General features: G+C 39.3%; 1 protein-coding gene across 1 annotated transcript in view; it reads right to left on the bottom strand.

Moving 5' to 3' along the window:
* PDE11A (phosphodiesterase 11A) overlaps positions 1-27,954 on the bottom strand; it is a 244,679-nt gene that overhangs the window by 95,876 nt on the left and 120,849 nt on the right. Inside the window, 7 exon segments of the mRNA XM_038422222.2 lie at positions 896-946; positions 7,495-7,587; positions 8,827-8,894; positions 10,399-10,474; positions 14,416-14,551; positions 24,789-24,853; positions 27,147-27,287. Of these exon segments, the coding sequence (XP_038278150.2) occupies positions 896-946; positions 7,495-7,587; positions 8,827-8,894; positions 10,399-10,474; positions 14,416-14,551; positions 24,789-24,853; positions 27,147-27,287 (630 nt within the window).

Raw genomic sequence — 27,954 nt, forward strand, 5'->3', positions numbered from 1 at the left:
GCTTAGACTTGCGTGTTTTTGCTTTATTTTGCTTGGTGACTTACTTTGCTCTGTCTCTTATTACTTGGAACCACTTACATCCTACTTTTTACACTTAATAAAATCACTTTTGTTTATTAATGAACCCAGAATAAGTGATTAATACCTGGGGGAGCAAACAGCTGTGCACATCTCTCTATCAGTGTTATAGAGGGCAGACAATTTATGAGTTTATCCTCTATAAGCTTTATACAGAGTAAAATGGATTTATTTGGGGTTTGGGAACTGGGTGTTGGAGATAGGATACCTATTGAGCAGCTTTTAGTTAGTCTGCAGCTTTGGGGGCGTGGACCAGACCTGGGTTGTGTTGCAGCAGGCTAGCATGTCTGGCTCAACAACACAAGGTTCTGGAGTCCCAAGCTGGCAAAGAAAACGGGCTCAGAGGTAATCTCAACACATCAGGTGATAGTCCCAAGGGGGTCTCTGTGACTGAACCCATCACTGTCCCTCAAAAAAATTAACTCCTGATAATCTTGCAGGATTCCGCATGCACACACAATTATTAGCTGCCTCCTCACTCTCAATATGCCATTATTTAAATTTGTTGTCTATACTAAAGAAAATGGAAAGTTGGCACAGAAAATACCTTATTTCTATCACCCATAAAGTAATACGAGAATCTCAAAAGGTTTAGAAGTACTGTCGGATACTGCAGATTCTGAAGTTTTGATTACTTATCTTAACCACAAGCCTTTTGGAGCTACGCTCATTCATCCATTAACAGTTTGTACAAATGGCCTCTGTGTCTATTTTGAATATAAAAGTAAAACTGACTTTTTGTTTTTCTTTTTATCTGACCTACATTCATTTTATCTTACAGTTGCTTTGTATGCTAAACGGAAATGTAAATCCTTACCTTAAATTTGTCAACTTCTGCCTTTGAACATGTTGCATGGTAAGACAGCACCTGATGCAGAACAAAAGAAAAAAAATCAATTTTTCACAGAAATTAGAGGGTTCCTTGATGCTGTCTAATAAATTGCTTTAAAACAAGTTTTATTAATATTTATGCCGCATCAGTTAGCTATGAATTATGGCATATATAACTAATTGCAGGTTCTCAGGTATACATTTCGCATTTACAGTCCAGATAATTTTATTGGAAGCCATACACAATAAGTAGTGTAATATTAAAGGCATAATTATAGTTCTCTTGAAATACAGCAATTAAAAGAGAAAAAGTCCATGGTTATTTGTACTTTGATTTCGAAGTAATGATACTCATGAAATGGTTGAGCTTATATGTCCTTTCTAAAGGCATCTCACTGCTAGCTAATTATCATTTCTAGCCTATAGCTCTCATTCCCTTAAATATGATGCTCTAGAAATGAGTACTTCCATAAATAGCATGCTGATATGTAAGGGATGGGCCACAGCTTTGAGACATATATGAATATGCATGTACGTACCTGGAGTAAAATGTATCCTTATCTAAGGGAAATATTCATCCAGCAATCCAGATGCTGCAGAAGGCTCTCTGTGCACTGGAACCACCTAAGTTCCACTCTGCATAGGATGGGCAAGTGTGGAGCAAGCACACAGGACAAATCTGCAGCATCTTGCATTCCCATAGAGAAAGTTTCTTCCTAACCCACACACCTGGTGGCTGGTTGGTTTATGTTATGAGGCACTCAGATTTATATCCATTATTTTAAAAAACGGTTGTATGTAGTTAATATAACTTGTGGGTGTTTTTATTATCCATATAAATGTCTACTCTCTTTTTTGAAACCTGTTAATATCTTGTCCTGTGACATTGAGTTCCATCTGTTAATTGTGAGTTGTGTAAAATGTATTTCTTTATAGCAGTTTTACATTTTTTGCCCTTTAGTATTTATTGAATGTCCTGTTGTTGTCTTATGAGAAAAGGTAAATAGCAGCATCCAAAGTACCTGCTGTATACCATTTATCCTGTTCTTAGCTTATATTATAATGCCCAGCCTCAAACAGTATCAATTTTTGGGTCTCATCCTATTAATCTCTCTATATTTCTAATAACTTGGATTGCCTGTCTCTGAAGCTCTTCTATTTCCATTATATCTCTTTCCAGAAAAGGTGACCAGAACTGTACACACAATTCTAAGTGAGGACATAACAAAGATTTACATAATGTCATAATATTTTGGGTTTTTCTTTTTAACCAATTCATTATGCAGCCTAACATTTTATTAGCTTTTTGGGCTACTGCAGCACATTTAGCAGAGTTTTTAATTTAGTTGTCTACAACAATGCCCAGGTCTCTTTCCTGACTGGTAATTTAAAATCCAGTGAGATGAATGATTAGTTCAAATTATTCCTTCTGAAGTGCATTAGCTTGTAATGGTCAACACTGAATTTCTTCTATCACAGTCCTGCTCATTTAGCGAGATTTGTTAAGTCCTTCTGAATTTTCTCTCTTGTCTACTCTTGATTATTCCAAATTAATTTTTTTATCTGCAAACTTTGCTCTCCTGCTGTTCACACCCTTTCCCATATCTTTAATAAATATACTAGGCACATAGGACTGGAAAGGATCTCCAGTGTCATCAAGTCAAGCCCCCAACAACACGTATCCGGGAAGAAAGCCTTAAGGCATTCCATTGTTAATCTTCTGCCATACTGAAAACTAACCATTTATTCCATCTTTTGTTTTCCGTTTCTTACCCAGTGTTATGAGAGCTCCATGTAAAAAGCAGTATCTACGAATCCCAATCTAGTCTGTATCAAACTGACTTCTCTTAAATCTGGTATTAATGTCAATTTGAAATGCCACTCAGTTATTGCAGATCTAGCTAGATCAGTAAACATATATAAATATTAACAAAGTATTTCCATTGTTGAGAAAAGGATTCTTTGTCCTTCAATAGAGAGTTACTAGCTTCTTTTTGTTCTGTATTTTTTGCACTCATCTCACCCAGGTACTATCGTGGGTAGTTTCTCATTTAAAGAAAGAATAAGGGTTCATTGAATTATGATAGCCATTCATCATACCTATAATCAACATCCACACCACATGCTGATTAATCTTTATAGAATGTCCAAGACAGTAGTTGTATTTTACAACCAAGCAATTCTGTTTTCTTAGATAAAATAATGAATAGCCATTTCCCACCTAAACCTTCCTTGCTTTGTACCTGCTCACTTTAATATTTCCCATAATTTGATTTTCTTCTCATGGAAGAGAATTCAGTCCAAGATGTGATTTTATGTGAAAAAGTTGGGGTTTGTGAGGTCTTGCAAATAGTTAATAATTATTGTAATTGTAAAGACTATTGAGTCCCACAACAGCCCTAAGGAAAGAGGGTTTATACTTTGCCTCTTAAATCTCAAGTCTTTATACAAACATAGATGTTGATCCAAAAAAGTGCTTCAGCATATGCTCAAATGTAATCATGTACGTACTCCCACTGGTTTCAAAGGATTTAGCATTAAGCACACACTTAAATGCTTTGGATTGTGCTGTGGACTGAGACCATAGTGACACAGATAATATCTCCAGGAAAAAAAATAGCTTGTGCCATTTTCATAAGAGTTCAGGGGTTTATGACTTATTCAGATCAAGTTCCCATCTGCTATTCTTAATGAGCTAGCCCAAATTTAAGTGTGTGCTTAATGCTAAATCCTTTTAAACCAATGGGAGTACTTATATGATTACATTTGAGCATATGCTGAAGCACTTTTTTGGATCAACACCTATGTTTATATAAAATTAGTGGATTTGCCTGTTCAAGGGATAAGTACATTGAGAATCCACATCATAATGAAGTTGAGGTCATGTGTGGAACTCCAAGACGTTACTGCAAATCTAGGGGAAATTACTTTTCTCCTGACAAAAAATATGACCTTCAAATACTAGGGGGAGTTTGCATGTAACCATTAAAAAATATGGAACTAAGCTATCATAGATTCACATAAGAAGAAAGAGAGGAAACCATAAAGGTAATAAATAAACTGTATTTTTAACAAGAGCTATTGGTAATTGTGTGAACCAAGAATGAGACGTTCAAGTGGATTACAGATTTCTTGAAACCCAAGAAAAATATTATCTTCATGTATAATGTGGGTGTATTTTTATAAATATATGTGTATAAATATATATACATATATGTGTCTTATGTATAAAACACATAAAAAAAGATAGTCTTCCCCGGCAAACTTAATTTGATGATTTATACCACTTTCACTGACTTATTTGATCTTCAATCTCACCCATTTCTCTAATATAACAGTAAATCTAGGAATTTTAAAGACCCTGTTTTGCAGTATAGTAACTAAAGCCCTTTTAAAAGACTTTACCTTTTTCAAAGAAGTGTGATTTTGACTTTAGTGTGAGTCTCATGCCTAAAACCTCTGTACACCACTTTGAAATGTAGGGGGAAGGAACCGCAGCATGACATCATCTGTAAAAAGCAAAGCTGTAAAGCCTTTAATTTGTAAGACTATACTAGGTGTGTATATTTTAAATTATATTTAATGGAAAGGACAAAAATTCATCACACCCTCATGAAAAAAGAGTTCTTTCTATTTCATAGCTGTAATTGAATCAGATCTACATTGTGCTAGAAAACTATATAGGCCTCTGATTACATCATAACTATATCATCCAATTTTTAAGAAGTGTCTTAAAAACAGCAGGAACATTTAAAAAGTAATCCTCATTTATAGTGCTGTCATTCTGAATGTCAAATAGACACACAGCTACCCCAACACTGCATTCATAGCTTTAGGCGCAGCAGAGGACGTCTATATGACCAGCTTTAAAGCTTTGTTTCTTTGTGAAAGAAGCCAATGTGAGCAGTTCGTGGTAGTCTTTTTACATAATTACTCTTAAATAGAGCTGTCAAGTGATTAAAAAAATTAATCGTGATTAATCACGCAATTAAAAAAAGTAATCACGATTAATCACGTAATTAATTGCACTGTTAAACAATAATAGAATACCATTTATTTAAATATTTTTGGATGTTCTCTACATTTTCAAATATATTGATTTCAAGTAGAACACAGAATACAAAGTGTACAGTGCTCACTTTATATTTATTTTGATTACAAATATTTGCACTGTAAAAAAACCCGAACCACCAAAAAAAGAAAATCAACCTTCCGCTGGTGGCATCTGACTCAGATGATGAAAATGAACATGCATTGGTCTGCTCTGCTTTGGATCATTATCAAGCAGAACCAGTCATCAGCATGGATGTATGTCCTCTGAAATGGTGGTTGAAGCATGAAGGGACATATGAATCTTTAGCGCATCTGGCATATAAATATCTTGTGACAACAGCTACAAAAGTGCCATGTGAATGCCTGTTCTCACTTTCAGGTGACATTGTAAACAAGAAGCAGGCAGCATTATCTCCTGAAAATTGTAACCAAACTTGTTTGTCTAAGCGATTGGCTGAACAAGAAGAAGGACAGAGTGGACTTGTAGGCGCTAAAGTTTTATATTGTTTTTGAGTGCAGTTATGTAACCAAAAAAAAATCTACATTTGTAAGTTACACTTTCATGATAAAGAGATTGTACTACAGTACTTGTATGAGGTGAATTGAAAAATGCTATTTCTTTTATCATTTTTACAGTGCAAATATTTGTCATCAAAAATAATAATATAAAGTGAGCACTGTACACTTTTTGTATTCTGAATTGTAATAGAAATCAATATATTTGAAAACGTAGAAAAACATCCAAAAATATTTAATAAATTTAAATTGGTATTCTATTGTTTAACAGTGTGATTAATCGTGTGAGTTAACTGTGATTAATTGACAGCCCTACTCTTAAAATCTACAGAATTTAATAGAGAATGGTAGTCTTCAAAAGTGTTTTGTTTGTTCTTTTGTGGGGAGTGGGTTTTAACCATCATATAGAATTTAATAAAGAATTGTATTCTGCTACAGAATTCCACAGATTGTTTCTAAAAAGACTACAAAGAGGACATAATTATTTTTGAAATGCTATAGACTTTAGATTAATTTCTACAGAACCTTGATGGTTTTATCGTTAATCATTCTAAAGCTATGTCTATACTGTGAGCTACGGGTGCGATTCCCAGCTTGCGTACACATGCTCATACTAGCTAATACAAGTGCAAATAGCAATGTAGCCACAGTAGAACAAGCAGTGGCAGTTCGGATGAGCTGGGTGTGGGCTGAGTACAAACATGCCTGGAAACAGGTTAGGTACTTGGCATGGCTAAACTGTGCCGCCACGTACCACTGGCCATGCTATTCATCCTCATGCGAGCTCTCAGCCTAGCATGGGTATAGACTTTTCCATAAGAGCGTCTTTTTATGAGAAGTAATGGACAAGAAAAGAAAGAGACACCTTTTCCACAATTTTAGGTTGACTGGTCTGCAACTTGCAAAGTTCTGTGATAGTGCTCTGGCCCCCTCACTGGTTAAAGGCAGTTGTGTTATGAGATACTGTAACATGCAGTGTTGGAATCCAAGTAGCAGAACTAGAGAGACTTTTCATTATCGGTTAGCCTTGACCTTTAGCAGAGAAAATACGGTTTCCTTGAAGTACCAGACCTCAGCTCTGGCAGGCCCTCACTTTATTCCAATAATGGATATAACTGTGAAAGAAAGATTTCTACAGATTTTGCCTCATGAAGCTAAAAATATTAATGATATATATGACACTTCAGTTCTTCCCTTCAGAATTTTCCCCAGTTGATCTGCCTCTTTCATTACATACAATAAGTTTAAAAACAAAAAACCACCCACAACTGGGTGATATATCAAGTTCTACAAATTTTCAGTAACTGCACTCTTCTGATCCAACTGTAGACTGGAAGTAAAACAAAGAAATCCTGACATTTCCTACCCACTCTCCACCCCATGCATATACTTAACGTCCCTTTTCCAGTGTCCCAAGGATCTTCACTCTCTTTTTTCAAATCCCTGCTCAAAACTCACTTTTTTCACCTTACTTCCTACAAGTGACTGCTACTTTGGTGCTATTTATTTCTCTCCTCACTGGATGGGAATATATAGGCTTCATTCACAACATAACATGACTCTCATTACTTTTATTATTTTTTAAAATGTTTTCTCCTTTCTCTCCCCCTTCCTTTAACACCATTTCCTGGGTTTGCCTGATTTAGACTGTAAGCTCCTCAGAGATGGGACCACATCCTTTTTTACTTCTGTGATACAACTGTATCCCATTATCAGCTCAGTATTTAGCTGGTATATGTACATTGCAACTGAGACATCCTCTTGAGCAACACTAATTTAAACAAACTGAAGATTAAGTTCATTATAATAAATGTACCCCACATAATCTCCTCTTCAATGTTATCTCACTGAAATGAGAATTCTAAGCAGACAGAACCGTATACTGTATTTAGAAAATGAGGCTAACTACAAAGTTCACTGTGACAAATTCTGCAGCAGAATGACCTTTTATGTATGATATGTTTATGACAAAAATGATTTACAGAGATTGTTTAAATACGTTGATCATATACTTACATCAAGAGCCACAGATTGCTTTGCCCAAGATTTCTTCACTTGGTCATACATTATTGTGTTGTTGATACCCAGGCCACAAAAAATAACAAAAGCCTAACAAGAAAGAATTCTTTTAAAATACCAACACAAAGATGAATGCTGTTTTAGATGTTTGAAACAATAGGATGAGGAGTAAACTAGAAAACAGGTACATTATGGAAATAATTGTATTTAGTTAAGGGCATACTAGCTGGAGAATACAGGTCAGTAAAGCTGTTCTATAAGATAAATAATTATGAGAAGAATCTGTTCAGGTAATTGTAATTTCAAAACAGCCTGCTTTACGTGAGGAGCACCAAATAAAACATCTGGCCTATTTCTCAAGCTAAAATGAGTAATCTCTTGACATAATATGGGCCAGATTTCACTCTTGGAGTCTTGCCAACTGGACCAAGATTTGGCATTAAGTGAACCATGACTGACAACATGCAATATATAACCATATAGGGTGTGCAAAACCATTATGCCATGTTTGTCATCCCTCCCAGTATTGAATAGGGACGGGAAGACTGACAAAGTACTTTTGGGTGCTATTTTCATAAAATATTATCCCACATTAAAAAAAAATGCAGAAAGCTAATCTAGTATGTTTAAGTAATTGTGTGATCAAAAAACCTACATCCATGTAACAAGCCATGTTGTCCTGTGTCTTTGTGTAGGTCAAAGTGCAATGGGACTTTGGTCCTGAATGGAGCATCTGAATGCACACATACATTATCTCCCCTCTGAATTTGGCCACAAACATACCAAAACACTTATACATGGCACTCTTATAGTGAAAAGTTTCAATTGCTACCTATAGGAAACAAAGAAACTAGATCTGAGAGATGCTTGAGAGGATAGTTAAATAATTATCCAATTTAAATACAATCAGGTAACAATGGTTTTTAATCCTTCTTATTATTTATTTTTTGTTTATAGATGTGCCAAACCCATGTCTGAACTCCCCAATTTTTGGAGAAATTCATATCAGGATTCCAACTTTGTAGCTCGGAATCTATCTCTAGTTTTATCCTATTCCATTGCAGATCGGGGTCAGAATAAGATCTTTTTTCTGTTTGTTAATTAATGGTGAGAAAGATGAAACAGGGCATGGAGTGGTGGCGTCTCTCAAATAGCTGTAACTTATAATAAGCTAGAATCCAAATGTATCAATGAAGAATCTGCTAATAAGGAATATAGACAATGCAAGCCTTTTCCTTGCAAGTTAGGCTTAAACAACACCCAGTACCAGGAAATATAGATTTTATACTGGCAGAGTACAGAATTGTTGCAAAGTTAAGTACATCTTACCTCAAATAATCGCTGATCAGCATCATCAAAAGGTTTCCCATCAAGCCTGTTCAACACTTGAGCTACCCCTTTAGAAAGTTAAAAGACAAAGCTTTTAATGTATATTAATTCATAATGCAGAAATTCTGTTAATTACTAATTACAATATTTTTCCAACTGTAAAGCAAAACTCCAAATAATTTATTATTAAAAATAGTAAGCAAATAGCAATGTCTGAAAGTCTCATTGTTTGTTTTAATGACATGATTCAGTTTACTACTGTTAGCTGTTTTTTGTCTGTTGTGCAAGTATAATATTGGCAGTCTACATTGTATTACTCAGTGCTTTGTGTGAGAGATTAAGACCCTGATTTAGCTATGTACTTAAGTATTTGACAACCTTTAGGCACATAAGTAGTCCCAAATATTTCAGGGCACATGCCTATGTCACTTGCTGAATCAGTGCCTTCATTCTTAGCTCCTAGCTAATTTACAATGACCCATATATACGAGTCTCTTTCCCCCAAAAACTGGCCCAACCATTTGCTGAGTCAATAAATACCCAATTCTATCAAGCAACTTGTAGAGAAAAACTATTCAAAGCTGGTGGCTCTACATGAGTCAATATTGAATTCCTTTGTGAAAGACTATTCTTTCTACTTACTTATAGCCCTTACGAAATATTGTAAAATGTATCAGTGAATTTCTCTTTTGCCTCTTTCTATGCAATAAACATCATGAACCACAGGTTTTAAAAGGCACAATTACTATGTTTGTATTGGTTGGTTAAGCAGAGAAAGCCTGGTCTTGTGATGTGATGAGTGCACATCACATCTGCAACGTACTTACCACTCTCAACTCTATTTGATTACCTGCCATAACATATGGGGCCATGGGCGAGATCCTCAGCTGCTGTAAACGGTCATCGCTGCATTGACTTCAATTGAGCTGTGACAATTTATAGCCCCATAATTTTAGAGGGCCTCCCTTTTTGTGTGAAAAGAATCAGGTAATTATTTGTCTAATCTTTATAGACTCCATGGAGCACCTTTCAGGATCAGACCAACAATTGCCCAAACTGTGCACACAAAACGGGGGCCCTTGAATGATTTCTCAATAAGGAAGAGGCGATGTTAGCCCACTTAGCCCACTTAGCCTAAGCAGGACTATTCTTCCCCCCCCCCAAAAAAAATACTAAAACAGCAAATAGGGGAGCCCCTTGAGCTGCTTGGGGCACTAAGCAATTGCCGAGTCTGCTTATGGGTAGTGCCAGCAGCGCAATAATGATACAAAAGTTTTCATGAAAATTGTTGAAGGAACCGATCAGTTTTCATCTCTTTCACCTTGAAGTGTCAACAAAGGGATTATTATTTCAAGTAATATAACAATGAAGCAATATGAAAGCTGAAAAACAGTCCATACAGTATCCAAAACAAAAAATGTTTCTTTTTGGATACTTAGTATGCCTCTTGGTATCGTAACTGCTTAACAATATTCAGCTGGGAAACAGAAGAAAAAGGAACACAATTAAAAAAACAGAAGTAAATTCATATGAGCACAATAATGCTGAACTTAGTTATGTGAAATATCTTACCAATTATTTGGTGGTTGCTATTCCATATAGGAACACAAAGAACAGACCTTATGTGAAAGCCAGAAAACTGGTCAGCCTAGGATGTAAAAAATGAGAACTTTAGCCATCAGTACAGTATGTGAGTAAGCTAATTATAGTTCTCTGATGTCCCGCTAATAGTAACATCAAGGAGGACTTCAACAAGTTCATAGTTACAAATTAGTTTAATTCCACATGGGTCAAATCCTGCAGGCCTTATTCAGGCAAAATTCCTATTGATGCCTAATCTATAGTAGGATTACTTGCATGAGTAAAGCAAGCAGGACGTGGCCCAAAGTATTGGCTGAATCAGGGCCAGTACTAGAAACTGTCTTAACATATAAAAACACAGTGCTTGCCTCAGAGAGCTTACAATGTTTGGTTCTTGATTTGAACTAAGGACTAAATGTGATTAGTATAATGCCCAGTCATTTGGATAATAGCTGAATACAACAGTTTCAAGGAAGGGTTATACCAAGAGGAAATCACTCATGGGTCAAATATATTGGTGGCTTAAGAAAGGGAATATGAATCACTTGCCAAATGGGTTCAGAAGAGCGGTGTAGTGCTCTTCCCAAAGGGTTACTCTGATGTTGGGTTTCAAAAACAGCCAATAAGCAAGAGAGGGGACATATAGTTTAAGGTTTGCAAAGGTAAGGCAAGAAGTGAGCTGGGAATTGGGTAGGAGAAGAAGGCAAGTTTCAGGAGGAACTGAGGACTGTGATCAAAAATTAGGAGGTGAGATTTCCTATGTAGATGTCACTTGTAATTCAGAAAATATCTTTTGCCTCCCCACTTGTTTAGAGGTAATATACTGTGATATGAAGCTTTGCAATGTAATTTTAATGCCATGGATTCTCCATTTTCTGTGTTGTTCTTTGGCATTAGTGCTGCAAGATGTTCCAAGGAAGGCAAGTCATTCTTCAAACTCTGAAGAGAGGTTGAAGGGGGCGAACACGGTGGGCTGAGACTGGCTGTAGCTCCCAGCCAAGGTAGACATCAGGAGGTGCTGCCGGTGCTATTGTAAAACCCACAACAGGGAAAATGGTGACAAACTACAAATAAGAGGAGTTTGAGGAGCAAAGGTTACAATTCTGTAAGGAAGCAATGTACTGGGAACAGATGCCTTCTCAGATGCTGCAGTTCCAAAGGCTGCAATGTGAGCAGCTATATACTGATTCTATAATGACCTCCAACTAAGGACTTGGGGGAACTGCCATCTGGAAGAGTGTGAAGCAATTCAGTTTACTATTAGAGTCCTATCTTGCCATCGATACATACATGGAACTCCTGATTGAAATCAATGGGGAGTCCCACATAAAATCTATGATAGGACATAGCCCTATTAGTCTTATGGCTCTTCTGTGAAGAAATGGGTAATTATATTTAAGCGGAAGAAGGAATATGTGCAACGCACTGAACTCAGATTACCAGCTGCATTTCCAAAACCCTCTCAAAAACCCTGTCTGAGTTTTTGCAGATCTTGATGTAGATCTTAAAATAAGCTTAATGAAAATACCTCAGTACTAAACATTCAGTGAAAGTAATTTGACAATGAAGCATCAGAATTTCATTTAAAAATAAAAATTAGTGTGGAGGAAAGAGAGTTTTTGTAACAGTAGTAGAGACGGAACAATAGAACGTGATTACAAATACAAAGGCATGTTTTATTTTAGTAATAAGGAGTGATGGTGTCTTTTTTTTTAATATACTTGATAGTCTCCAGAAATCATTGTTCTTAACAACTGGCATTGTGAATTAAATTTTTATGAAAATACCAACAGAAAATAATTATTGCCCTTTATATTTGGTAATTTGCATAATTCTTCTCCTATATGTTAGTCAGTATCTCTTACTGGCATAGACTTTAAGTAAGTTTGAAACAAATATGAGATGGCTGCATTATTAATCAGAACATGGCATATTAAAAATATGACTGCAGACACGTCAATAATATGATGACATGTTTTACTTCAGCATCTCTCTTTGACAGGAAATATTTGCCAAGCATTAATTGTACTATCTGAAATTCTGAATAGCATAATTTTCCCATAAACTAGTGCAGTGGGTGCACACTCTAAGTACTTTTCTGTTTTGACAGATTCTGCTGGTTTGAGAGCTCTTCCCTATACACAAAATGAGGAGTACCACTGGAACCAATGGAAACCATCAAAATGGAAGGTGCTTTGAAAGTGTGCTCATTGTAGTAATGTAGTTTAATAGGCTCACTGGCTAGAATTGTGCACTGGCTTACTGTAAACCCATTGCCCAGCCCCAAGGCAAGTTCACTAAAGCAATGGTGTTGTAAGGATACAATTCAGGGTGGAATTTGCCCCTCTGTCCATAGCTCCCTGTGACCCAGTTGTTTAAATTTCAAGCTGAGACTGGAATGATAACTTGAAATATTCCAAATCTGACATTGTCAAACCCTATGTGAGTATATACAAGAAAAGGAGTTTCTATATTGCAACTCAACCAGTAACAAGAAACTCCGAGCCGAAGCATTCTCTATGTGGAGTAGAAACTGAGTTATGATTTGTGAGTTGTGGAAACAGAGGCCTGATTTTCAGAGATACTCAGCACTTGCAGCTCCCATTGACTTCCATTAGAATTGTCGGTGTTCAGCATTTCTGGAAAAATTAGGGCCATAGAATTGATGGCTCATTGTTCCCAAGGGATGGGCAGGGGCTTATTCCCCTCCCCCAGTACTGACAGGACTTGGTCCTCAGAAACAGTCTGCACACACATAATGCCTGCCCTCTTCTCTGCCAGTGAAAGCACACAAAAAGTAGCTCGTCTGAGTGGGATAGAACAGAATTGGGAAGTACTGACCCTCTTGGCCTCTGTGGGTGTTTTGCAGGAACTCGCCTTTGACCAGGCCAGGAGGTAAGCTGCTATTCCCACTACCAGTTTCATTAGGGGTCTTAATTAATCCCCACCCCACAGGCATTTATTTATGTCAGTTCCTTCAACACTGAATGAGTATGAGAGCATCAGAACAGCTCCTGTAGAAACACTGCTCGGCTTAGGCCAATGGAGCTGGGAAGTAGTGCAGAAGACCAAGAACACTGTTTGGATGGCCCTCATCTCTGTGGGCTCTCAGGAGAGTTTGAGGGCCAAACCCCCTTCAATTCCATAGTGGGACAAAACCTCCTGTCTGCCCAAAAAGGAGGGTTTGGTCATTGTGAAACTCTGTGAGCCAAAACTCCTAGGATTCCCAGTCCAGTAAACAGGAATAACTCATTCAGGGGACAGGTTGGTTCTTAGGTCCTGTCAAACTTAGGAAAGTAACCCAGTGATGACAATATCTGTCAAAAGTGGTGCTTGCTGCCTGTTCCCCAACCCCAGCAGGTGAAACTGTGCTCTAGGATATGCGCATACAACTCCCATTGGCTTCACTGGAAGTTGCATGCAAGTTTCTAAGAGGAAAAAATTAGCCCACTGTGTACATTTTATTTGTAAAAACATACTGGAATAACATTTTGGTTTATTAAGAAGGACCACAAAACCCATTTGTCTGTTGAGATCATATTATTGCAGCTCCTGTTTACATTCAGTGTATAGTACCAATATCTCCAATACTACCAGCTATGATTCTGCTAATGGGGAACATAAAGAACTATCAGTGGTAGAATTTTCAACAATAATTAGCTTTCATAGATCTCAAAGCACTACCTAAAGGAAGGCATCTTTATTCCCAGTTTATTGATTGGAAAAATGAGCACAGATAGGTTAAATAATTGCCTATACGTATAAGTAGGAACAGTGCTGTATCCCAAGATAAAACTGCCTTTGCTATCTTTCTGTCACAAGTGATTATTGCTTCAAGCCATGCTGCTGCTGCTGCTGCTGCTAGGACAAATAGAGGACATACCGGAAAGAAAAAAATAATGTGGAACAAATGTTCTTATGTTTTTATATTCATTTGGACTTGCTTGACTTTTATTATTCTGAACTGCAAAAATATGACAGTATATTTAAATTTTTAAGAAATCTTACTTCAGCATCAAAGCGAGGATCCTGATATGCATCACTGATGTTCACTGGAAGACCCGTGGAAGCTACTAGCTCAGCAATGCTATTATTTATTAGCCAGTCAGAATAAGATGATGATTTCTCCATACTGTCTTTGAAACTATCACAAAGGCACAGCAAGGGAAGAAAAGAATACAATCAATGTTGCTTGAAAGCCCACCATGTATAGTCATTTTAACATCAGAATTATCTATAGCCATAACAAACTGCTAAATGACATCAGCCACAGAATAATAGGCAACTATCAGAACATCTATCTCAGAAATCTCTGGACTTATCTAAATTAACACTTAGTTCGCACCAAACTGGGTTTGAGTCTATCACATTAGCCTACCCCACACTAAGTGATCATGTGCACTCTGCTGCCAAACGCTCAAAGTTCCCTCATGCACCTTGATCTACCCTGCTTTGAATCCCCTCTTGCCACAAGCTGAAGTGTTTGTTTAGACAAGCCCCTAGTCTTGATCATAGTGAAAGAGCTGTTATACTTGGGCCTTCTCCCATAAGTCCTTTTCTAATTCCAGAAACCATCACTTGCATGAATAGTCTCACTGGGTAAAATCCTTGCCCCAGTGAAGTCAATGGCAAAACTACTATTGACTTCCATACAGCCAAGATTTCACCCAGTGTCTTCAACAGGATTATTCATGTAAGTACCGTTCATGCGAGTGAGAGGGTTGCAGGATCAAGTCGCTGGTTATCAGGAATTGTGAATTCATTAAACACTCTGGATGAGGCTTTAAAAAACAACCAGTAGTTTAGGTGCATCACTTTTTGTTACCCAACCTGAAAAATCTTAAACGGGTTTAAGGGGTTTTCAGCATGTGCTGAGTAAAGCCCCCTGAAAATCAGACCCCTTCAAGGCACCCAAAAATCACTAGTCATTCTTGAAAATCTTGGTCCTCATATTTCTTAGTTTTCTGGATCCCTTTACTCCATGAAGGGAACTATTAATGTGACTCCAAATAGAAAGAGAAATCTGGATCAACTACAATATTACAAATAAAACAATATATAGCTAAGAATGTGAATGTCAGTTTTTCAAGAAATTAATCAACTATTTTCCCCCATCAAGAGAAATATTGCAAGCTAATGTAGTAACAAGAAATCTATCACGGAAAATTTTTTTAATTATTACAACATTGACTCAATTCCACTTCAGCTAGTATTGTAAAATATGAGTCAAAGCTCAGAGAAAGGAGAAATTTGCATAGCCTCAGTCCCAGGAAATTACTAAAGGCTCAATCCCGGGAAGTGTCAAGTGTATCTCTTTTCTCTTTTAAATGGATATTTTCCCAGACCAAAAGTGTTATTTTATAATATTATGGAATATGTCATACATATTGTATTATTTAAAAAAATAAATAAATTGTTTAAAGAGTACATTGCTTAAGAATCAGGTCTCTACAAAATTAAGAAAAATGGCACAGTAGAGGCGTTAGGGGACTAGAGCTGAGGAAGCGTTGTTCTATTCAGCCATAAAAATGTTGGCATACTGTGGGGCCATGCGGGTATCCATCGCAGTGCCGCTGACTTGAAGGTATACATTGTCCCCAAATGTGAAATAGCTATGGGTGAGGACAAAGTCACAAAGTTCAGCCACCAGGTTTGCTGTGACATTATCAAGGATACTGTTCCTGATGGCTTGTAGTGCTAGCCAGCTGAGCGGCAAACAGCAGAGAGGCTAACAGAGGGAGTTTGCCTGGGATCTGTCTGAGAGGAGGTATGCTAAGGGCTGCATTAGGGAGGTTGTGTTGGTGAGTATCTGAGTGTCTGTTGTGGGGACAGTTTGACCATGTGCTTGATTCGTGGTTTGTTTGAAAAGTGTAAATTGGGAGTGCTTTGTTCCAGGTGAGCCTTGAGTGCGCCTGACTGTTATAAAAAGCCAGTCAGCTGCAAACCAGCTGAGTGGCGAACAGCAGAGAGGCTAACAGAGGGAGTTTGCCCGGGGAGAGCCCACTGAGGCTTACATCTTGCTGGCTTCTCTGAGTAGTTACTACAACTCCTGAGGAAGCTCGTAGAAGGAAGGTAATATGGATTGGGGAGTGTTCAGCTGTTGTGACCTGCACTGGATGTGCTATGTTTGTCTTTCTTCCACAGGACAGAAGCGACTTTGTCTGTACAAAGTGCAAGCTGGTCTCCATATTGGAAGAGAAGGTTCAAGGCCTGGAGAAACAAGTATCGACCATGCGTTGCATAAGAGAAACTGAAGATTTTCTGGACAGACGTCAGGATATTCTTTACAGGCTGTTCTGTAGATTCAGAGCAGGCTGCGCAGCGGGGACAGCAGGACGGTGAAGAAATTTGACAGCATGTGACCTCCAGAAGAAGAAAGGGGAGAGTCCATGTACCAGCAGCGCAGATACAGGTAAGCAACCATTTTCATGTTCTCTCCACAGGTACTAATGCGGAGAGTGGATTAGATGATACATCTGAGGGAAGGGAACAGAAGGAGACTCCACCGATTGGAAGGCATGAGATGCACTGTCCTAGGGATGGGGGTTCCACGACCACCGTTCCGAAGAGGAGGAGGCAGAGGGTGGTGGTCAGGGACTCTCTTCTCAGGGGGACTGAGTCATCTATCTGCCACCCCGACTGGGAAAACCGAGAAGTCTGCTGCTTGCCAGGAACTAGGATTCACAATGTGACGGAGAGACTGCCGAGACTCATCAAGCCTTCGGATCGCTACCCCTTCCTGCTTCTCCATGTGGGCACCAATGATACTGCCAAGAATGATCTTGAGCGGATCACTGCATACTATGTGGCTCTGGGAAGAAGGATAAAGGAGTTTGAGGCGCAAGTGGTGTTCTCATCCATCCTCCCCGTGGAAGGAAAAGGCCTGGGTAGAGACTGTCGAATTGTGGAAGTCAACGAATGGCTACGCAGGTGGTGTCGGAGAGAAGGCTTTGGATTCTTTGACCATTGGATGCTGTTCCAAGAAGAAAGATAGCTAGGCAGAGATGGGCTCCACCTAACGAAGAGAGGGAAGAGCATCTTCGCAAGCAGGCTGGCTAACCTAGTGAGGAGGGCTTTAAACTAGGTTCACCGGGGGAAGGAGACCAAAGCCCTGAGATAAGTCGGGACGTGGGATACCAGGAGGAAGCATGAGCAGGAGAATGCAAAAGAGAAGGGCTCCTGCCTCATACTAAGAAAGCAGGACAAACAGCAAGTTATCTCAAGTGCCTATACACAAATGCAAGAAGCCTGGGAAACAAGCAGGGAGAACTGGAAGTCCTGGCACAGTCAAGGAATTATGATGTGTTGGAATAACAGAGACTTGGTGGGATAACTCACATGACTGCAGTACTGTCATGGATGGATATAAACTGTTCAGGAAGGACAGGCAGGGCAGAAAAGGTTGGGGAGTCGCATTGTATGTAAGAGAGCAGTATGACTGCTCAGAGCTCCGGTATGAAACTGCAGAAAAACCTGAGTGTCTCTGGATTAAGGTTAGAAGCATGAACAACAAGGGTGATGTAGTAGTGAGAGTCTGCTATAGAGCACACGATCAGGGGGATGAGGTGGACGAGGCTTTTTTCCGGCAACTAACGGAAGTTATTAGATCACAGGCCCTGGTTCTCATGGGAGACTTCAATCACCCTGATATCTGCTGGGAGAGCAATACAGCGGTGCACAGACAATCCAGGAAGTTTTTTGAAAGTGTAGGGGACAATTTCCTGGTGCAAGTGCTGAAGTATCCAACTAGGGGTAGAGCTCTTCTTGACCTGCTGCTCACAAACCGGGAAGAATTAGTAGAGGAAGCAAAAGTGGATGGGAACCTGGGAGGCAGTGACCATGAGATGGTCGAGTTCAGGATCCTGACACAGGGAAGAAAGGAGAGCAGCAGAATACAGACCCTGGACTTCAGAAAAGCAGACTTTGACAACCTCAGGGATCTGATGGGCAGGATCCCCTGGGAGAATAACATGAGGGGAAAAGGAGTCCAGGAGAGCTGGTTGTATTTTAAAGAATCCTTATTGAGGTTACAGGGACAAACCATCCCAATGTGTAGAAAGAACGGTAAATATGGCACGCGACCAGCTTGGCCTAACAGTGAAATCCTTGCTGATCTTAAACACAAAAAAGAAGCTTACAAGAAGTGGAAGACTGGACAAATGACCAAGGAAGAGTATAAAAATATTGCTCGGGCAATCAGGAAGGCCAAATCACACCTGGAGTTGCAGCTAGCAAGAGATGTTAAGAGTAACAAGAAGGGTTTCTTCAGGTATGTTAGCAACAAGAAGAAAGTTAAGGAAAGTGTGGGCCCCTTACTGAATGAGGGAGGCAACCTACTGACAGAGGATGTGGAAAAAGCTAATGTACTCAATGCTTTTTTTGCCTCTGTCTTCATGAACAAGGCTGCTGCACTAGGCAGCACAGCATGGGGAGGAGATGACCAGCCCTCTGTGAAGAAAGAAGTGGTTCGGGACTATTTAGAAAAGCTGGACAAGCACAAGTCCATGGGGCCAGATGCACTGCATCCAAGAGTGCTAAAGGAGTTGGCGGATGTGATTGCAGAGCCATTGGCCATTATCTTTGAAAACTCACGACGATCAGGGGAGGTCCCGGACAACTGGAAAAAGGCTAATGTAGTGCCCATCTTTTAGTATCCAGCAAAGTTATACAGTATCCACCAATGAGTACTGCTAGCAAAGTTCTCTGGCTTTGGGGTGCTGGGTGTGAGCATTCCTGAATGGAATATATGTCTGCAACCATTCAAAGAATTGTAGTGCCCATCTTTAAAAAAGGGAAGGAGGAGGATCCTGAGAACTACAGACCAGTCAGCCTCACCTCAGTCCCTGGAAATATCATGGAGCAGGTCCACAAGGAATCAATTCTGAAGCACTTAGAGGAGAGGAAAGTGATCAGGAACAGTCAGCATGGATTCATCAAGGGAAAGTCATGCCTGACTAATCTGATTGCCTTCTATGACGAGATAACTGGCTCTGTGGATGAGGGGAAAGCAGTGGACGTGTTGTTCCTTGACTTTAGCAAAGCTTTTGACACAATCTCCCACAGTATTCTTGCTAGTAAGTTAAAGAAGTATGGGCTGGATGAATGGATGATAAGGTGGTGGAAAGCTGGCTAGTTTGTCGGGCTCAACGGGTAGTGATCAATGGCTCCATGTCTAGATGGCAGCCGGTATCAAGTGGAGTGCCCCAAGGGTCGGTCCTTGGGCCGGTTTTGTTCAATATCTTCATTAATTATCTGGAGGATGGTGTGGATTGCACCCTCAGCAAGTTTGCAAATGACACTAAACTGGGAGAAGAGATAGACACGCTGGAGGGTAGGGATAGGATACAGAGGGACCTAGACAAATTAGAGGATTGGGCCAAAATAAATCTGATGAGGTTCAACAAGGACAAGTGCAAAGTCCTGCACTTAGGACGGAAGAATCCCATGCACCGCTACAGTCTAGGGACCGAATGGCTAGGCAGCTGTTCTACAGAAAAGGACTTAGGGGTTACAGTGGATGAGAAGCTGGATATGAGTCAACAGTATGCCGTTGTTGCCAAGGAGGCCAATGGCATTTTGGGATGTATAAGTAGGGGCATTGCCAGCAGATCGAGGGACATGATCGTTCCCCTCTATTCAACACTGGTGAGGCCTCATCTGGAGTACTGTGTCCAGTTTTGGGCCCCACACTACAAGAAGGATGTGGAAAAATTGGAAAACGTCCAGTGGAGGGCAACAAAAATGATTAGAGGACTGGAACACATGACTTATGAGGAGAGGCTGAGGGAACTGGGATTGTTTAGTCTGAGGAAGAGAAGAATGAGGGGGGATTTGATAGCTGCTTTCCACTACCTGAAAGGGGGTTCCAAAGAGGATGGATCTAGACTGTTCTCAGTGGTAGCAGATGACAGAACGAGGAGTAATGGTCTCAAGTTGCAGTGGGGGAGGTTTAGGTTGGATATTAGGAAAAGCTTTTTCACTAAGAGGGTGGTGAAACACTGGAATGCGTTCCCTAGGGAGGTGGTGGAATCTCCTTCCTTAGAAGTTTTTAAGGTCAGGCTTGGCAAAGCCCCGGTGGGGATAATTTAGTTGGGGATTGGTCCTGCTTTGAGCAGGGGGTTGGACTAGATGACAACCTGAGGTCCCTTCCAACCCTGATATTCTATGATTCTATGATCTTTGTGTGGAGTGTTGGTGTAGAGGGCTTCTACATCTATAGCGGCTAGGATGGTGTTTTCAGGAAGATCACCGATGGATTGTAGTTTCCTCAGGAAGTCAGTGGTGACTCAAACATAGCTAGCAGTGCTAGTAGCGGAGGGCCTGAGGAGGGAGTCTACATAGCCAGACAATCCTGCTGTCAGGGTGCCAATGCCTGAGATGATGGGGCTTCCAGGATTTCCAGGTTTATTGCTCTTGGGTAGCAGATAGAATACCCCTGGTCGGGGTTCTAGGGGTGTGTCTGTGCAGATTCGTTTTTGTGCTTTTTCAGGGAGTTTCTTGAGCAGATGGTGTAGTTTCTTTTGGTAACCCTCAGTGGGATCAGAGCGTAATAGCTTGTAGAATGTGGTGTGTAGCGGGGTGGTTACCCGCTCCTATCTTGTGCAGCTTAAAAGCCAACCCTGGGAGAGAGCCAGGGCTGAGGGCAAGAGAAGCTAGGCTGATTGGGAAAATGGCTGCAGCTGGGCCATGCCCCAATCAGGCCACAGCTGAGCCTATAAAGGGGCTCCTAGACTGAAGCTTAGCCAGAGTCTCTCTCTGCATTCAGAGAGGGAAGGACCTGGCTGCAGGGACCTGAGGGAATACTTAGATTGGAGCAGGGCTGATGGGGAAAGGCCTTTGGAGCAGGGGAGCTCTGGCCTGGAAACCCCCAGGCTGCGAGGCCTAAATTAGGACCTATTAGGTACTGGGGTTGCAAGGGGGCAGCCCATGGGTAGACAGAGGCAGCAGGTCCAAACCCCCTTGCCTGTGATGAGTGGCTGATTCATAGATTCATAGATACTAAGGTCAGAAGGGACCATTCTGATCATCTAGTCCGACCTCCTGCACAGCGCAGGCCACAGAATCTCACCCACCCACTCCTACAAAAAACTTCACCTATGTCTGAGCTATTGAAGTCCTTAAATCATGGTTTAAAGACTTCAAGGAGCAGAGAAGCCTCCCTCAAGTCAACCATGCCCCATGCTACAGAGGAAGGCAAAAAACCTCCAGGGCCTCTCCAATCTGCCCTGGAGGAAAATTCCTTCCCGACATCAAATATGGCAATCAGCTAAACCCTGAGCATATGGGCAAGATTCACCAGCCAGATACTACAGAAAATTCTTTCCTGGGTAACTCAGATCCCATCCATCTAAGAAAATTTTATACTTTTTAAAAGGGGGAGGGAAATTAGAAACGTTTGGCAAAACTGGCACTTTAAGAATGAAATGACTGTTAGAAATGAGAATGTGAATCTATCATTATGTATATTCATAAATTGAAACCAACCATGTAGTATGCAAAACTGACAAATCAAACAAGTGATGAACACAAAGAAAACATGGTCTCCAAGGCTATTTCTTTGCAAATAACTGCAGAGAAAAAAAAGATATGAAGCAAGGAAAATATTTATTGATAATCAGGGTTGTTTCACCATGACAATATTTAGGGAAGTAACAGTTGAGAAAGGTAAAGGATCACACACAAAATCCATTTCTTCTAACAATGACAAAGGAAATGTATTAGAATTTGGAAAGCTATATTATCCCTGGAGCCATCCTGCTTCACAGTAGAATTTCTGCCTAGTACTTTCCCCACTCTACAGTCTGCGTGGCTCCCTGCTACAGTTTCAGATAATGGTACATATCTTCACTAAAGCCACAATGAAGAACCTGATTTTGCAGTTTTCATTCAGGCATAACACCCAGTGATTTTAAATCAGTAGGAGTCTTCCTGAATAAGGATTGCAGACTCTTGAGTGAAAAGGGCAAAAGTCATTGGAAATAATTTTCAAATGTCAAGGGCTTTGGGCATTGTTTTGTATCCTAAATAACCTTTATCTCCCAACTGTAGTGCAACTAATGTGTGTGTGCGCGCGCTAGGATGACAGTGCAGATCTAAATGTGGCATGCTAACTGCCAGTCTAGAACTGACCTTTGCAAACCCAGCCTGACTTTCCACGCAGAATAAAGATTAAAGTAATGTCATATTTTATATTAGAGATACAGGGCTTGCTAATCTGAGATATATGGGGGCATACACAACTATGTATGTTGAAAAAACTGATACCATGCATGTATCTGCTCATTCACATAGCTTAGATTAAAATGAAGTTACTCTTGACTCAATCATATGTAAAGCAACAGCATCAGAATGTGTCCATATATTCTATAACAACTTCTGAAATTTTATATCAAAAATTTGAAGTAAGAATCTCTGCTACCCTATATGTACTGGTACAGACACACAACAAATTATGGACTCAATCCTACAACACAGCACGGTGCCTGCAAAGCGTGCATCTAGGCCGAACTCTATTGTGGCTTCCTCCAAATCCCACCCTGAATGGAATGTCCCACAGTGTGAAGGGGAGTGCAGTGCAAGAATTGGGGTGAGAACTCAAAGGAGGCTGGCCTGCTCACTATCCCATCCTCAGTTCCTTTGCAAAACAGGAACCCCATGGGACATGAGATTTCCAGCTCTGTGGCAAGCACTCCTTCCATGGGCACATGCTCCTCTTCACACACAAACTTGGAAGGGACTGAATGACTTGTCTAGGCCAAAACAAATCTGTGGCACAATGAGGAATAGAATCCTCTGTCCTGAGTCCTGGTCCCATGCTTTAACAAACAGACACTCTTCCTCCCCATTAACTGTTTTAGGAAAGAGCCATTGTTGTTCTGAGGCTCCTGATCAAAAGCAATAATTTATAATTGTCACATGAACTAGTAAGTCAACTGTTTATACACCCAGCATTCTCATTTCTTCTTGCTCATTTTCCTTTTACTCCTTGCTTCCTCTATCCCATCCCTCTCTGTTGGTGGATAGGACACAGATGGGAGTTATGAAACCTGGATTCCATTCCTGGCTCTGCATCTGACTTCATGTAGCCTTGGGCAAGTTACTTAACCCATCTGATCCTCAGGTTCCCCATCCATAAAATGAGGATGATATAATGCTACCCACCTTTTATAAAGCGCTTTGAGATCTATGGATGAAATGCTTTTCATAAAGTACTAAGCACTATTATTATAATTATCTAACCTATAATGCTTCTAATCACCGCGGTAGCTATGAGTGGGATCTCTCCTTACAATTTTGGAAGTGAAGTAGTTCAGCATTAAGAAAAGTGAATTTTAGTTTACTGTAGTCTTAAAAGGGGACTGTCAAAACTGGTAGGGAATAAAATTAGATTTAGCAACTTTGTATTGTTCTGAGTGCATGTATATAAACCATACCTCCACTCTGACTGCCAAGTTATTGTTAGCAGGATAGAAACTGAGGGTTTTTTGTAGTATTCATATTATATTCCTAATACAAATTTCAAAATCAATATAAACTGCTTTCAGTGAAATTTTTGGGATAAGATTCAGTTTTAGGATTCAACCTTAATGGAAGGGAAAAAGCTTTCAATGATACCCCTGAATTCCCATGCAATAGGTTGGTTTCTTGGGGCCTTTAGAGGAGCAATGAACACTCACAAGGAACACTCAGTACCTTGCTGGACTGGACACTTGGAAGGTAGCCCCAGTTCTGCAAAAATATTTGTTTGCACTATTGTTTCCAATCTATTAATTAAAGATCAGGTTCACAGATGAGTTTAGAAAGTAAGGATGGATTCTGGTATACATTTAGATGGGTTCCCAGTTGGCATTCAGCCACACTCATTTACCATGTCACTATCATGCATTTCCAGAGGTTTGTATGTTTTTCCCTTTCAGCGGGGGTCAGAAATAAAAACAGTCTGATGGCCAACCCTTTGACGCTACTGCAGTAAAACATTTTACATAAAATCAATGCAGCACAAATCTGAAATCATTCCATAAATAAAATACAACTGTATTAAATTATTTTTTCTTTGATACTCACCAAGCAAAGCAAAATCTCTGTCACTATTAATTGAGTAGTGTTCTTCATGAACAATAAAGGGACATCAGATCTTCCCTGGCTCATCGCCAGTGTACACTGACACAAAGACAGTATGTAGATGTGGAGCCTTATTCAAGCAATACTCCCTTGGAAATAAATGGGAGTTTTGCCTGAGTAAAAAGTGTAGGATCAGGCTGATTTTAATCAAATTTAGTCCAATGTTTCATAAGTAAATATACTAAGGTTTAATAGAGCAAATGCCTGTAACTCACTATGACATAACCATCAATCCATTACCATAGAAGATGAGTTCTAACCTGTTCTCAGCATCAGCACTCCATTTTGGAGACAGCAACTCAAAGGATTTTGTAAACTTCACCACCTGTTGTATTAAAAAAAATCATTCTATCTGAACTTGGGATTTTTCATGAAAAATTACATATGTATTCAAAAACAGCAATGTAATGTTTTATATATTAATTATATTTTTATCCAGGAATTTTAGACTGAATGTTCAATCGCACATTCCTCAGGTAGACTATTCATGTTCAAAATTTACACTGCAACACAGAACATAAGCAAACTATAAAGATACTCAATTGATTTTTTTTCATGCTCCTTCCCAAAATAGTATTTTTCCTACAATGTTTTGCTACAGCATAGAGAGAGGCTCCCAATGACTTAAAAGGACCAGTTCTTCATTCTATCACAGTCCATAAATGAAATAGCTAATTAATCTGAAAAACAACCAGAAATAATCAGAGGAGAAACACAACAACATCAGTTGACCAGATTAACTCCAACTGAATTTCCTCTAATATATGTAATACGGCCAGATAGTCAACAACTTTTAAGTACAACTTCCCATTTACATTAATTGGTTAATTTCAGTGGGGAGTTGTTCTTAACAGCTGATGGCATGTTATGGCCTATAGAGAATATTTCTGGCTTTTAACAGCTGGCACCAGGTGCCTCAATGACTTACATTTCCTCCAGTGTATTGGAGTTATGATTCACAGTCCCTGCAGAGATGCCCGATTATCAGACTTATAAAGAACCAGTGTACATCCTTAAAGAAATGTTCAGCAGTCTGCAAATGTCAGTGTTGCCGAGATTCTGTAAAGGCACAGGCTGAAATGGTGCATGAAATCAAATTCTTGATAAGAACTTTTATATTGTTAACCTTTTGGTCTTTAACATAACGTTAGAGTAAAATAATTATTCCTTTGATAAGTGGACAGAATATTCCCCATTGCACCATCTTTTCTTGGTAGATGAACTTCAGATAAACATGGCTTTTTTATAAGTAATACCACATTATATTACCATGGGTTGTTTCAAGATGCAATTAATGCCATCTCCAGTGACACAAATTTGAATGTTTGCCAGGAGTTTATCTGCAGCTCACATCCCTGAAAGAACACGATGGCATGTATTCCATCGAACAGGCTATTTTCCAAAATCACAGTAATAATAATAATTAATAATACACTTACATATGGGCTCAGAAAGAAACATGTTATCTTTAACTCTTACCCCACTTACAATTCCAGAAACTGCTAGTCAAATGAAAAGTTTAGAGAATGTAGGGGCCAGTCCTCCTGCCTCCTCCGTGGCTATGAAAGTCCCCAGATTCAACAGATCCAGTGCTATTCCACTGGATGTGTGTGCAAAGAGGACACTGCCTAGCTCCACTGTCCCTCTCCCACTTTTCTACACAGGGGAAAATGTGGATGGGACAAAAGAAAACAAGATGGAGCACCCCGAGACAGGAGGGACGCAATAGAGGTGTAGAATGCTGTAGTCTCAGGGCACCAGCAATTGTTAAATTTTCACACACACGCACCCCTCCCCCGAAAAAAAGTATTTTTACATGGAACCAAAATGTTGTCTATTTGAACAGAAAATACTGAAAGATTCAGGGAAATATTTGTGAATTTACATTTGAACAAAAATAAAAGATGCAAAACTACAAAGCTACAAAAATAGTTACAAAGGCATTTAGTGCCTATTTGCTGAAATGCATGCAGAACGAACTAGGTTCTAAAAGATGCACATTAAATAACTGGTTTATGGTTCTCTGGAACTGGTTGTGTATATTAAGGCTGCTTTCAAGCACCACCAATTCAGTAAGATATTTTTTAAAATTACAATTTTAGCAGTGAGTTTCAGGAAGATGATACAACAAAGACAGATTTTTTTCCTTAGAGCAATTGCATCGTGGAGAAAAGGAAAACAGAAGACAAATGCTTTTAATTCATCTTAATTGTTTTTATACCCACACCAGAGTAGCAGTTTGCTTCTCAGTTAAATGTTGCTACCATCACACAGAGACCGGGGTCTCAAAAAAAAAAACCCCAAACAAACAAAAACACACAGGCAAGTAAGGACTATATAACTACAACTGGATCACTCCTCTTGAAGTCAATTCCATAAAGAACTTGGCGTGATTACAGTAAAAATCTTTAGGTGAGCAAAAGGGACTAGAAACAGATGGTGTGGTTTTTGTCTTGACAAAAATAAATATAAAGTCTATATAACTTAAAGTAAGAATTATATATTGAAAAACATTCACTGTGCAATAGGGTACTTACATTTTATATGTAAAAGCCTCATCACAATAAAAACAGACATTCATGTATTAGACCTTCTCTAAAATTTGAAGGACCACTTACTGGTGATTCAATGTCTTCCAGGAGTAACACTGAACATCGTTCACACTTCAACAGAGTCTGGGCTCGATGCATGATTTTCTTAACAATTTTCTCTAAGTCTGTCTGTTCCTCAAAGAGGTCATTAACTACCTCCAGCAAAGCCTGCATAAGAGGACAGGAAATTATTACTTTGGTTGTATTGTAGAAACAACAATTAAATGATTTACTTGTAAAAGATGTGCACTCTTTTTGGGTCTGATTCTGATCTCATTACATAGATGAAAATCTAAGAGCAACTCCCCATATGTCTTCATTCAAGCAAAATTCTTACTGTTTTTAGTGTCAATTGAATCAATGGGAGTTCTTATTGAGTAAAGAGTGAGTAAGAACGGAATAAGGATGTCCGAGTTTGGCCCTACATAGGCCCAATCCAACTCTATTGCAATCAGTGGGATTTTTTCCATTTACTTCAAAGGATTTTGGATTGGATCCAAGAAGAGAGAGAGTTTCATAGGAGTATTTAGCTACCAGGGTTAATATGCTTCATGATGGGATGGAAAACTGTGTCTTTTAATAACACATCCGCATGTGCTAACCTATGATTGGGTGGCCAAGATTTGTTTTAGAATATTATGATGATGCCTGTAATAATAATAATCCTGCTTTACTCATTTATTTTAAAAAGTTCATTGCCATTTCAAACACAAGACATGGCTAGAGAGACAAGACGTAAATATTTTTACATTAGACAGTCACGCTGATCCTGACTTTAAAATCCGCTTACACAAACCTTTATAAATGCGAATGAACCCATTTTCTCAATTAAAAA

Source organism: Dermochelys coriacea, chromosome 11 (assembly GCF_009764565.3).
Source record: "Dermochelys coriacea isolate rDerCor1 chromosome 11, rDerCor1.pri.v4, whole genome shotgun sequence".
Lineage (NCBI taxonomy): Eukaryota > Metazoa > Chordata > Testudines > Dermochelyidae > Dermochelys > Dermochelys coriacea.